The sequence below is a fragment of the Rhineura floridana genome, chromosome 13 (assembly GCF_030035675.1).
Source record: "Rhineura floridana isolate rRhiFlo1 chromosome 13, rRhiFlo1.hap2, whole genome shotgun sequence".
In the NCBI taxonomy this organism is placed as follows: Eukaryota; Metazoa; Chordata; class Lepidosauria; order Squamata; family Rhineuridae; genus Rhineura; species Rhineura floridana.
Window position 1 is genome coordinate 39,325,211 of NC_084492.1, and position 13,492 is coordinate 39,338,702.

At 46.0% G+C, this 13,492-nt stretch overlaps 1 protein-coding gene across 1 annotated transcript in view; it reads right to left on the minus strand.

The window, feature by feature from the left end:
* The window catches only part of JPH3 (junctophilin 3), an 89,433-nt gene continuing 75,941 nt past the window's right edge, over window positions 1-13,492 (minus strand). Inside the window, exons 3-5 of the mRNA XM_061594009.1 lie at window positions 11,122-11,246; window positions 4,681-5,588; window positions 1-81 (exon numbers count right to left, since the gene is read on the minus strand). Coding sequence (XP_061449993.1) covers window positions 1-81; window positions 4,681-5,588; window positions 11,122-11,246 — 1,114 coding nt within the window. The remainder of the gene's footprint in view (window positions 82-4,680; window positions 5,589-11,121; window positions 11,247-13,492) is intronic.

A 13,492-nucleotide genomic window follows, 5' to 3' on the forward strand; every position in this document is an offset into this window, starting at 1 on the left:
TTAGATGAAAAAGTTAATAAACAAAATGGCAACTCCAATGTTTAACAAGATCACCATGACGACCAGGATCGGAGCTGAGCCCTGCAGGAAGAAAAAGAGGGAAGGGATTACTGAGCGTCATCAAAGGTCCACCCTGGCGCAATCAGCTGGGGGATCAAAGTAGAAGAAGCTGACTGGTGGGATGTCCAATAACTGGCAACACAACTTACCCAAGGGGCCTGTCTACATGCTGTGGTAGGCCCTGCTTTTTTCACCAGCTTCTCCTGACCTTCAGCTGGGCTTCTATGACTGGCAGCAACACACACAGAACATGGCACTGACCCGATCTTAATGTTCCATCAAACCCTCAGCTTTTTAAAACTGTTGTGACTGGACCAGCCAATGTTGCTGCCTTTCAGGCACCTCACGCCCTGTCACCTTTCACAGCTTCCCCTCCTGCTGCACGCTGAAGAGATTAATGTTTGCTGTGTCTTAAAAGGCTTCTCATTAGCCAGATGGAGATTTTTATCCTATTAGTTCTTCAGAATGGCATTTTTGTCTCACATCAACCCTGTGGTGTAGGGTAGGCTGAAACACAGGGCTTAGGTCAGCCTTTCCCAACTAGTGGGCCACCAGATGTTGTTGGACCAAAATTCCCATCTTTCCTGACCATTGGCAATGCTGGCTGAGGCTGATGGGAGTTGTGGTCCAACAACATCTGGTGGCCCACTAGTTGGGAAAGGCTGGCTTAGGTGTCTTCCGATTCCTGCCCAAGGTGCTACTCCATGTGGAGGGAGACATTTGTAAATGCCCACGTTCCACAAAATGCTGCATAGGCGGGTGCACTCTGTGTGTGACTGAGTGACATCCAGATGACTTAAATGTCACCATTTCCCTGTGGGGCATCATCAGGAGCAAGGGTCTGTGGGCAGCTAGAGTAGTAATTGAGAACTGGTGGCCTTCCATGTGCTGTTGGACTCCAACTCACATCAGCCCCAAGCAATGTGGTCAATGGCCAGGGATGATAGCAGATGGAACCCAGAACAACTGGAGGGCTGCTGGTTCCCCATCCCAGGCCAAGAGACTGCCTCGCAGGGCCCAAATCGAGCTTAGCCCTTCAATTACTGGGTTTAATTGGCTTTAATTGTGGAGCAGATATGAGCAGTCTGTGGGTCAACTTCTGGCAACTCCCCAAATGGCAGGATTATTTCTGTTGCCCTCTTTCTTTTCAGCAACAATAACAAAAAAGTGCCTATTTTGGGTGCAACTGGGTGCGTGTGCATGTATTAGGATACACAGATTCTTTACAAGAAGCAATATTTGTCCTGCTCTGCAGAAGTATTTGAGAAACTCTTCAGGCTCAGAAGGAACCAAGAGGAGGACTCAGTGCACGTATTGGAAAGGGAGACAGAAGGCTCTCTCTGCAAAGGATGGAAAAGGCCTTCGCTGTTGCATAGCAACAAGGTGAAAGAAAAGCAGCCAATCCAAGGGAGAGACTTCACAGGACCCACCTCTTCCTCCCTCCCAATACCTAGCAACCAGGTACTTGCTTTTGGAAGGTTTATACAAATCATGTGCCAGGCCAATCTACAAGCCAGCTAAGCAGATGTGATTGAATTTAATCTAATTCCAGTGGCTTGAAATCAAGGAAAGTGGCTACGGTGGGTGAATTCTAAATCTTAATTGAGAGGTGGATCAAACCAGCACAGCTTGCACCATGTACGCTTGATATTTGACTTTTGTTTACACACACAGACACACACACACACGCACGAGAGCTGGCCCAACAGTTTTATATGTGTACAAATAGTTGAAGGTACAAATGGTTGATTCTCTGCCATTTTTTCTTGCGGGAGGCTGGGCTTTTTATATTTACAGGGAACAACTCTGAATTTACAGGGATATTCTGATGCAGATTAAAACAGCAGTAGATGTTAGAGATAATTTGGTTGCCAGGCCCTGCCTTGAAGAGGTCTTCTGTATCTTTACAAGTTGTGCAGGGGGAAGGGAGAATTCCACCTTGTGGTTTTTCCCATTACAGAGTTGCAAGAACACCTGCACTTGGCTGACTCTCTCTTCTCCTAAAGACACAGGATCAGTCTCAGGCCATGGACCTGGCAACCCTAATATAACCACAAAGAGACCCTGCCTCTAGAAAAATAAGAAAGCTTTTGTTTATTATAGGAAATGCACACTGCACAGGAAAGATCCCTAGTTCTGGCTAACTAAGGTAGAGGAGGCAAAGAGCCATGCTTGGTCTTTCATCTTGGCAGGAGAGAGAAAGGAAAGAGGTCTCCTCTCCTAAGGTGCAACGAAGAGGAAAGGAGGGAGCAGGAAATGAGGTCAGCAACCCTAAGAGTATCAGTCTAGCACTAGAAGGAAGGTCAGCACAGATTAGGTCAGAAAGAAGCACAAAGGTTCTCCACACACAAACACCAGCAAGATCTCTCTCTCTCTCTCTCTCTCTCTCTCTCTCACACACACACACACACACACACACCAAACAAACAAACAAACAAACAAACAAACACAAAAGCAAGATGAGTTGCATCCCATCAGCATCTATGGCATTATTGGTGCTGTAGAATGTAATGCCCTGTAGCCTTAAAGCAGTCTGGTCTTGCAGCGCTATATACCTATCATTACAAAAATGCCATAAAATGTTTTAGCTATAGTTGTAAAATTGATTTTAAAAAGGGGGGGGTCATAAAATAGCATCTACCACAAGGGTTATTATAGCAAATTTGTGCTGCTGATCTACAATTGCCCCCCCCACACACACACAGTTGCTATGTCTGTGGACAGGTCATAACAGAAAACAGGTTGGATGAAACAGATTATCTTGACCCATTCCAGTCTGGGTTCAGGCCTAGTTATGGGACTGAATGAGCCTTGGTCGCCCTGATGGGTGATATGGGGAGAAAGACAGGGGGAGTGTGACCCTGTTACTCTTACTTGATATCTCAGCGGCTTTTGATACCATTGAGCATGGTATTCTTCTGGGCCAACTTGGTGAGATGGGTATCGGAGGCACTGTTTTACAGTGATTCTGATGCTATCTCCAGGGCTGTTTAGAGAGAATAGCATTGGGTGATTGTCTTTTGGCCTCCTGGTAGTTGTGCTGTGAGGTGCCATAGGGTACCATCTTGTCCCCAATGCTGCTTAACATCTCTGTGAAGCCCTTGGGAGCGGTCATTAGGAGATTTGGGGTGAGGTGTCAGCAGTACACTGATGATACTCAGCTCTGTTTCTCAGCTTTGAATTGGGAGAGGCCATGCAAGCCCTGGACTAGTGCCTGGACTAAGTTATGGGCTGGATGAGGGCCAAAAACCTGAGTCTGAATCCTAGGAAGATGGAGACTGTGTGGGTTGGTGGTTCCCGAGTTTGGATAATTGGATAAGTTGCCTGCTTTGGATGGGGTTGTACTCCCTCTGAAACAGCAGGTTCATAGTATGGGGGTGCTGCTAGATCCATCTTTGTTGCTAGAGACCCATGTGGCCTCAATGGCTAGGAGTGCCTTTTACCAGCTTCAGCTGGTAAAACACCTGTGGACATTTCTGGACTGGGATAGCCTGACGACTGTTGTCCATGCACTGGTAACCTCCAGATTGAATGAGCTCTATGTGGGGCTGCCCTTGAGGTTGGTCCGGAAGCTGCAGCTGGTGCAAAATACAGTGGCGTGATTGCTTACTGGAGCATTGCCAACATGTCACCCCACTGCTGAAAGAATTGCACTTGCTACATATTAGCTACCAGCTAAGTTCAAGGTTCTAGTTTTGGTATACAAAGCCCTATACAGCTTGGGACCAGGATACCTGAAAGACCGTCTTACCCCTTATATATCCAGCACATCACTACGCTCTGCGGGTGACGGCCTCCTGCAGATACCATCTCATCAGGAGATCTGTTCTGCACAATATAGGAAGTGGATCTTTAGTGTAGTGGCACCGACCCTTTGGAATTCCCTCCCCTTAAATATTAGACAGGCGCCATCTCTGTTATCGACGCCCACTGAAGACCTTCCTCTTTCAACAAGCCTTTTAAGTAGAGACCTTATCCCAGTCTGCATCTGTGTTGGAATTGCTTTTTTAAATGTTTTTAAACCTTTTAAAAAATATATGTTTTTAAAGATGTTTTGTTTTAATATATTTTAAAGTCAGTTTTTAATATGTTTTAGACAGTTTTAGTTTGCCGCCCTGGGCTCCTACTGGGAGGAAGGGCGGGATATAAATTAAATAAATATATACATAAATTTGTATGTGCAATAGTCCCAACAGTGTGGAAAGTCAATCACTTCTGCTTGTAGCCTACAAGTCTTAGGGGCTACCACCACCACCACCACCACCAGTCTGGAAGCAGCCTCAGTGGGAGGAAAGCTGGACTGGAAATTTTAATTCAGCCTGTCACAACTTTCCTGGCAGAAGGGCAGGTGCGTCCGCTGCCTTAGCCTCAAAAGGAACTCCTGCTGGCTGGTCTCCAGTTTTAATATTTTGAAATGCAGAGCCAGGTGGAGGGTGGGCAATGTGCTCTGGGTGTGTAAATGGCTAACGACTCTGTGCATGAGTGGGAAGCAAGCCATTCCGCAGATTTTTGTGGGCCTCTGCTAGTTCCTCCCAAGAGCTAGAGACATCCTCCACCCTGTCACTCACATTTCCCATTTAAGAGGTCACACTTAACAGACGCAAAATATTCTCCACTTACCGCACTGGATTTGAGCTCGTCCCCATTTTCCTCCTCTGATTCTAGTGCAACAGGTAAGGATTTCTGTGGTGGGGAGCAGGTTAAGTCCCACCTCAATAGCCGAGTCTCCCCTTTGTCCCCAAACCTCAGACTGTCCAGTTTCTGCACTGTTGGCTCAGCAGAAGACACTGGCCTGAGGTTCTCCTTGTTCTGGGACTTAGACCTCAGTCTTTGAACCCCAAAGCTACGGCCTTCCCCATGGTGGTCCTCAGCTAGGCTCCGGCTGGGCCCCGTTTTGCTATAATGTCTTTTTTGGGAGTGCATTTCTTGCATATAAGAATCCATCCTCATGAGAGGCTTCATCTCCATTTCGTAGTTGCTCAGCTTCTCCTCGTCTAGCTCAAGGAGCTTGTTGCTCCCCGAGCCGTGGTGGTGGGGACGGTGGTGAGTCCACGAAACCGTGGCTGGGGGGTCTGTCCACCTCTCCCGCTGTTTGTGGTTGGAAGCCACGTGCTTGTGCCCGCTGCTTCGACCCCGGTAGTCTTCGGAGGAGCCCGATTGGCCGCTGCGCAAAGCCCCGGCTCTCACGCCATGTGCCCCGCCCTCCTTGTCTTCACCCCAGCTGTTGGGTCTCATATAGTCCCTCCCGCGTCCCTCCAGCAGCATCTGGATCTCCCCACCCCTCTCTTCGTCCACGCAGACCTGCCTGGAGAAGTGGCTGCTCTTGTTTCTGCATGAGGGACCCGAAGGTGGGGTGGAGGAGGGGCTGGCGGGAAAGCTTTGCAGAGGGCTGTCGTTGGGGGTGAGGTCCGAAGGGGTTGTTCCTTTCCTGTAGAGCTCTGGGCTTTCTTGCTGGAGGGGAGTCCCCGTCGAAAGGACCTCAATGTCGTCGCTTGAATTCTGACGTTTTGGCCTCTGACACTCAAGCCCTGGAAGGAGGAAGAGAAAATGTATAGCACGAGATGCACAAAACAGCTAGCCGTCCTTCAAGGGCCTTGGGCACACCCTTTGGTACTGGTAGAGAAAAATAGCCACGCTTGGTCTGGGTTAAATGAACAACATTGTTTATAAATGTGCAAAAGCGGGATTTAAACAAAAACGTATTCCCAGGAATACATTTTAAAAAAAAACCCTCACTGAACAAGAGCCCATAATTCCTTTTCACAGAGCCTTACCACCTCTCTTGAGTCTTGCTTAGACCCATCCGATCCAACTGCTGGACCACACGTATTACACACTTGTAGTCCAATTGGCCCCGCACATGGCTGTTTGCATATATGAATCAAGCCCCAGCAACACCAAACAGGCCCTGAATTTTGTGTGAATTCTGTCATAGTTGCTATTGGGTTGTACTCAACTACATCCTACTCAGAGTAGACACATTGAAATAATGAAATAAGTTAATAAATGCATTGATTAACATAATTAACTTTGAAATCATTAAGTTAATCATGTCCATTGACTTCAATGAGTCTACTCTGAATAGAACTAGTGTTGAATACCACCCAGTATCTTTACCTGCATGTTCTGTGGTCAAGCTGTTACCATAGTAAGCAGTATTACAACTCTCTTGCCAAAGAACTGGCTTGTTAGCTCAAATCCACATGCAAAATTCTGCCTCCTTCCTCAGCTTTTTCTTCCCTCACAGAAAATTGACTGTGAACATTCTGATAGCTTTGCTCCCTGGCCATTTGGAATGTTTATGGACATTCTGTGGCATTTCACCAGTGTGGAATCACTCCCAGGTGAGAGTCAGAGGCTTTGCTGCCACACAGACAATAACATACAGGTATTTTGGACCTATCAGCTCCTTGTTTTTTTAACACCCAGACTGACATTTCCCAGTTAAGTCTTCAGTTTGCCTCTGGCCTTGTACACAGATAAGCCCGCTCATATTAGTTATATCAATGCAGATATAACAATAAATAACTTCTTTTTTTCCTTATGAGAACCATTTTGTTATGGACTGAATGAAGTTTGCAGATAATGCAGGAATGGCTCCGAATTTTTATTTACTCGATTTCTTCTTGAGCAAGATCTCCTCTGTTTGATGTGTCTGCCTTTCTTGTTTGTTTTGGTAATGCATGCAATAGTGAAGTGTGTATTAAAACCCCTCCTACGTACATCAGAAACCAACTCTAGTGCAAACAGAATTCTGCAGCCTAGTCTAGAAGCTGATAAAAAAGGTATTAGATAAAAATTCTTTTCAAGAGATTATGTTTAAAGAAAAGAAGTCCCTTGGTAACTGGAGATGAAGATAGTGAGCAGCTCAGGGTTGCAGGGGCCCTCTGGGGCTCAAAGAGGCCTGTTAAAACGTTCAGATAGCTGATATCCAGAATGTAGTTCTGGGAGGGGATGCTAACTCTAGCGGATGTTGATGTCAGAATAGCATATTCTCGAAAGTCAAGCTTGTTCCCCTCGCCGGATTTATTATCTGACTTGTGGTATAGACGGAGGCATACGACAAAAACATCGTTTTGGGGGCATTGGTGAAAAAACCAGGGCTCAGTGTCAGCCATTATCACATTTTGTGGTACTGAATTCCATGAGTATTTGGATCATATTTGTAGCGTACATTTGTGGCACTGAGACTCCTTTTTTTAAAAAAAAACAGTATTGTAGCCTTATGTATATGTCTCTTGATTCTGCATGTTTACAATAAGGCATATCATACAGATGTCCAATTCCTGTGACTGTGATTTTTCAAAACGTTTATAATATTGAATTTTAAGTTGTAACCCACCGAGGACCTTATGGTGAAGGGTGGGTAAGAAATCATCATCATCTTCATCACGTGTACGCATGTGCATCACTTTAGTGGCGAGTCCACTGTGGAAGAACACACATCAAACCCCGTCTTTTTCGGTGAAGCCATTTGGTGAGTCCTCATCCCTTATCCAAGGGTTGGGTTGTGTACACACATCATCGATTTAAAGCATATTTAAAGCACATGGGTTCCCCCAAAGAAACCTGTAGTTTATTAAGGGTGCTGGGAATTGTAGCTCTGAGGGGTAGACTACAGTTCCCAGGATTCTTGGGGAGAAGTCATGTGCTTTACATGTATGGTGTTTACACAACCTAGGACACGCCCTGGACTCCTACTGGGAGGAAGAGTGGGATATAAATCTAATAAATAATCAATCAATCAATAAACGTTACTGGCCTTACTAAGTGGAATTGAAATGAGCACATCTCCTTTTCCTCTTAAACCTTAGTTTCATAGTCCTGCCTCCCTCTCCTGCCTGCCTTGTGTCAAATTTTAGATGCTAAGTTCTTGGGGGGCAGAGACCCATCTTTGCCTTGTCATTCTCTAAAGTGCCTGCCAGTGCAATGCACAACAACAATGTGCAACCTTCTGCCCCAGATTGAGCTCAGAGGAAATTTGTTCATCTGATATTTAGCAAAAACTGGGTTTACACAGTGCTGATTGGGTGGCCTGTGTATCAGTCACAAAGCACCTCCCCCACTGTCCTTGATCAATTTTTAAAGTGTACAAAAAGGTTAATATTTAAAAACAAAAACACACACAAAAAAAACAAATTGCTAGGCAATTGAAAAGAAAAGTTAAGGGGACGACCCATGGGAGGCCTGAGGTGGAGGCTTGAGGGGGACATCGCAGGATCTGTAAGCTGCATGTGTGTCCTTGGAGACGGTGGTGGACAGGAGGAGCCATGGAAATGCCCAGGCCCATTTGCAATTGCAAGTACTTTTGCACAAGGCATGAGGCCCTTTGAACAGACATTTGCTAAAGTGGGATATAAATCCATCAAACTATAAAGGAGTGGTTTCTCTGGCTCGAAACAGAAAAGTCATCAGATTTTGAATTTTTTAATAAGGCGGTTAAATGGTGACACCTCCACGAGCTCAGTTTTTGCAGGGGGAGGGGAGCAGCCCTTCTTTTCTACCAGCTGGAGGAACTGAAAAACCACAGATCACAGGAACTGGAAAACTACTGATATTGAGTCAGGCCACTGGTCCATCTAGCTTGCTATTGTTTACACTGGCTGGCAGCAGCTTTCCAGGTTTTCAGGCAGGGTTTTCTCTCAGCCCCAAACCTGGAGATGCCAGGGATTGAACTTGTGACCTCCAGCATGCTAACCAGGTTCTCTACCACTGAGCTGCACCCCTTTTCCCCATGGGTTCGATAATTTGTAGGAGTGGCACAGTGGCCTTCCCACATCACTTCTGCTGAGGGAAAGAAAATGGAAATGAGCTCTGAAAGGACAAGAAGCTTGCAAAATGAATAATCCGTTGTCAAATCCTCGATAACCTAGGAAAAGGGAAATGAGCAACCTCCAATTTAAATCTTCTTTTTATAAAGTTAGCAGAAACCTTGTAATGAGGGTGCAACGCCCTGGAATTGTGTGCCTTGACATGCACACACATTAATTAATGTGTTGTTTAGTGACTGCAACGTAGACTTACATCTCTCCTCCCATCCCTTCTGTCCTTTGCCCTGCGCAGAAAGACACACACACACTCAGCAAAGCCAAACACGAGTGCAATGAAATCTGTGGTGGCTCTCCAGATCTGGACTGCTTTTGGCATTCTCTGTTTTCCCACAGCCCTGTGCCAGGACAGTCCTGTGCGTTGCTGTTTTACCCGTCATCCCTGAACAAGTAGACTCTCATTTTCTTTATAACCCTGACAAATTCCTTACCACAGCAGACAGACCTTTGAATGCCACGTAGCAGCAGCCCTGCTGGCCCCAAAGGGCAACCGGATGCTTTCCATCCCACCAGTAAGCAGAGCTAATGCTTTTCCCGTTGGTGGAGCAGGAAGGTTCTGTTTGCCGCTTGCAACAGTGTGCAGTGTTACAAAAAGGGATGGCACGTCTTCTCTCCCCCCTCTCCTCTCTCATACGCAAGGGCCCCCCAAATATGCCTGCACAAATATGCTAATATTCCCTGACTGGTGTAACATCTCTCACACTGATGGAAATGGCAACACGGAGGCCATGGGCTAAATATCACACTACATGCCTCAGCACAATCCAAAGCATATTTTTCAAAATCTGCTGCATACTTACAAGCGTCTCCCTCTCCAGAATCTCATCTCAAATCAGAGAGGTTCTGGGGCTGAAGTCTAAATAAAAGTCTGCCTGCAGTGCTTAATTTGTGTTGGCCTCCTCTCACCAGCATCCAGTCCTGGCATCTGTTTCCAATGCCAGTCTCTAGGCAAATGAAGCAGCTACGGAGTGCATCTCCTTCCAGTGGCAGTGGCCAGAGTTGTGAGAGCTTGAGTCATCTTTTTGGGGAGAAATCAGGCACACTGTCTCTCTTGGCCCATGGACTGAAATCTCAGGGTTTGGACCTGGGACCTTCTGCATGCAAAGTAGAGCTCCATCACTGAGCTATGGCCCATCCTGCTGGATAGAACCAGCTGCAATGTCAAATTTAAGGTTCTGTGTTTGCATCTATTTTGCTGTATAGCCAAGTCTGCTGTTTGAATTACTGCTGAGACTGCACAGGGTGTTGGTGATTTTTTCGGTTTAACTGGGGGGGTATAAGAGACAGAGCCATTTCGGTGGTGACACCAAAGTTACGGTCCTCCAGCCTCCTGCTTTGTTGCTTGGTTTTAGACATCTTTTAATGTCCTTACTACTTCAACAGGCTTTTAGTCTCTTTAAAACCTGATGCTTTAAAAAGTATTATATATCTGCCACTTTGAAATGTTATTAGATGCCTTTTGTTTGCAGATTTATTTTTTTGTAATTTGTTTTTATGCTTTTAATTTTATACAGCCCTGTGTGTGATTTTCTTCTTTCCTACTACTGCTTGGTCCCAGGCATGGCCACCCACCTGTCAATCACAGTGGCACCAGGTGACTCATTTTCCTTTGCCTGCCTGATTTGAAATCAAACCACATGGGCGAAGGCACAGGTTTTTTCAGATGCCTGCAAATCCAACTTTCAACAGGAAGTCGCATCTTTACCTGCCCACCTGTAATGTCATATATGAAGTCATATGAACAGCAGATGGGTGTGGCTTGCACAAAACCACCTTGCGGGCTAAATGGGGAGGTTTGGTGGGTGTAATTAGGCCTACAGGCTGAAGGTTCCTCACACTGTTCTGAAAAAATAGTCAACTTCAGTTTTCAGACAAGGAAAGCTGAATTCTGTGCCCTGAATTAATTGGGATGTGGTTGAAACATGCTGGGATTCTTTGCTAATATAGCTTAGACCAGGATCTTGGTTGTGTAGAAAAAGGACCAAGGTGGCTGCAAATTGTGACCCAAAGGGAAAAAATAGGCTCAAGGTCTCAAAAGGAGATGGAACAGAAGCACAGGCTCAGCGACAGAGCGGGAGTGCCAAGGAGAGGCTGGTCTTTAACATGGACCCAGGAGAATTCCCATCAGGGATGGCTTTCTCCGCTCCCTGTTACACGCCTGCATCTGCACCACTCAGACAGAAGATGAAGTCATTCCTGGGGCCTGGCAGGCCTTGTGGTGTCTGACACTGACCGTTTTCCCTGTGCTGGAAGGAGGGTGAAAACTCTTTGGCAGTGATCCTGGCAATCCGGGCTTCCTCCTGCGCTTTCTGCGCTGCTGTCACCGCTGCGTCTGCCTTTGCCCTGGAGTGAGACGTCCTGCAAAGGACCAGGGGACAAAAGGCAATAGAGGTCAGAGCGTTTACCCAGCTGGTTCCACCATCCACGCACCACCACCCAGCGGCTTGTCTGGATACTCTGCCTTGGCGGCACTAGGGTCTAGCAACTTGAACTGGGAACAAATCCAGCCCATCACAGCCGTCATTTCACTCATACGAATCAGTGCTGAAATGCCAGCATGGTGGTGCAGCTCTGTCAGAAGGCAGGAGGAGCAGTCATGTCTCCCTCCACTCAAGTGTTGAGACACTTACCATTTTCTTAACACTGGCTGTGTTTATACAGACATGTTCCCCTGGAGTGACTGAGAGCACTGTTGTGACTTAAAGAGTTACTTAAAGTGGCAACAAGGCGGTTATGGCATCAGAGACCTAAAACGGTACAATAATAAGACCCATTTCTCAAAGAACTCTGGGAATCGTAAGTTTTGTGAGGGGCTAGGGTTAACTAACAGAGGAGGGGTAACCCAGGCAGTACTACAAGTCCCATCATGCCTACCTATAGATCATGCTGGCTGGGGCTGATGGGAGTCCAGAGCATCTGCAGGGAACCATTCTGGCTGCCCCTGTAACAGAGGATTTTCAGCACCCGCCCCAATCAGATGGGACCCTCCTTCTCCCCTTCCTTGTTCCATAGCATGGTCACACTCTCCCCACTTCCCCAAGCAGGTGAGAAGGTTGGGGGGGGGCAGAGCTTCACTAGGCTCCAATTCCTTTGGAGAAAAGAGCACTAGGAACATCTGGCATCTTTGTAAGACTGGTTTTGTTTGCTAATATACAGGGAGAGGATAAGAGGAGGCAAACAGTAGGCACTTCCACAAGGAAACAGGCCTGCTGCTTCACACATCAGATCTCCAGGGAGTGACCCTGTGCCCCCTCAAGAGGTCTCTTTCTCTCTCTCTTTCTCTCTCTCCCTCCCTCCCCAAATAAACAGGAATGATGTATTCTATCTTTAGAGTATTTAGGATGCCACTAGAAAGAACAGAATCTTGGTGTGCAGCAAGGTTTGCCTGAACTTCAGAGTATTTTGAGTATACAGTACACATGGAATCGTGACAAAAATAGTAGGAACATTAAAAATATCTGTTGGGTGTGCTAAAATTAGCATGTCAGCTGTTTTCAGTACCTGTGTGTGTGTGTCTCTCTGTTGTCTTTAACTTTTTACAGGTGCTATTCCAATAAAAATAATTTCCACTTAAAGCTTTGAATTTGTTTGAATATAATGTTGTTGAAACCACATTAAGTGCACTCAATTAATTTTTTTCCTAATCAAATATTTTGGTTCAGCTACTTGTGGCTATTGGGACGTACAATTTTCAAGATGTTTTTAAAGTTGTTTAAAAAGATATTTTGTTTTAATGTGTTTTAAAGTCTTTTGTTATTGAGATGGTTTACAGTGCTTTTAGTGTTATTGCTTGCTGAACTGGGCTTCTTCTGGGTGGAAGGGCGGGATACACATTTAATAAACAAACAAACAACAAACAATACAACTGCCCCTCTTCTTGGGGTGAGTGAGTGTGCATGTGCCAACTTAACTGTATTTCTTTCAACTCTTTCTACCCTCTCTCTGATGGCCAGATGTTTCATTAACTGCATTGCAAGCAGCTGTGGTGGGGAGGGGATTATAACTGGGAAAGCCACATTGGAGAGGGAGAGGTGCTTTTCCCCTCCTCAGCCACAATCTAGACAAAAATCCTTTCCTCCCCACCCTCAATGTGGCTATGAAACTTGGGGGCAACGCCTCATAAACTGTGATGGGATTTTTATTGGGATTACAGCTGGGGAGGAAAAAGATACACTTCCCCACACTCTGGGGTCCCAATTGCTCCCCACCACAAAGAAAAACATGTACACAGCTACACACTGTACATGTGGTTTGGCCCTGAATCACACTAATTTAAGAGGTGGCTAAGAGTATGTCATAATCAGAATAATGAAAGGAGAGTTTTTTCCTGATTGTTGGGATTTAGCAGGCTAGAGAGAGGTACAGATGTGTGTGGTGTGGGTGAAATGGGGGGTATTGCAAGCCCCTCTGGGTAAAATGAGTAGCAAGTCACCTGGAGCTTGCTGAATTCAGTCCCTGTCCTCTTGTAACTTCCAAGTTAAAAGAATAAGCAGAAACATCATTGTTGAAATTGACTACCTGTGTGACAGTTTTATCCTCATTCTCTCTCTCTCTCTTTCTCTGGGCCCATCCATACCTCTTTTTAACCTCTGATGTAACCCCCT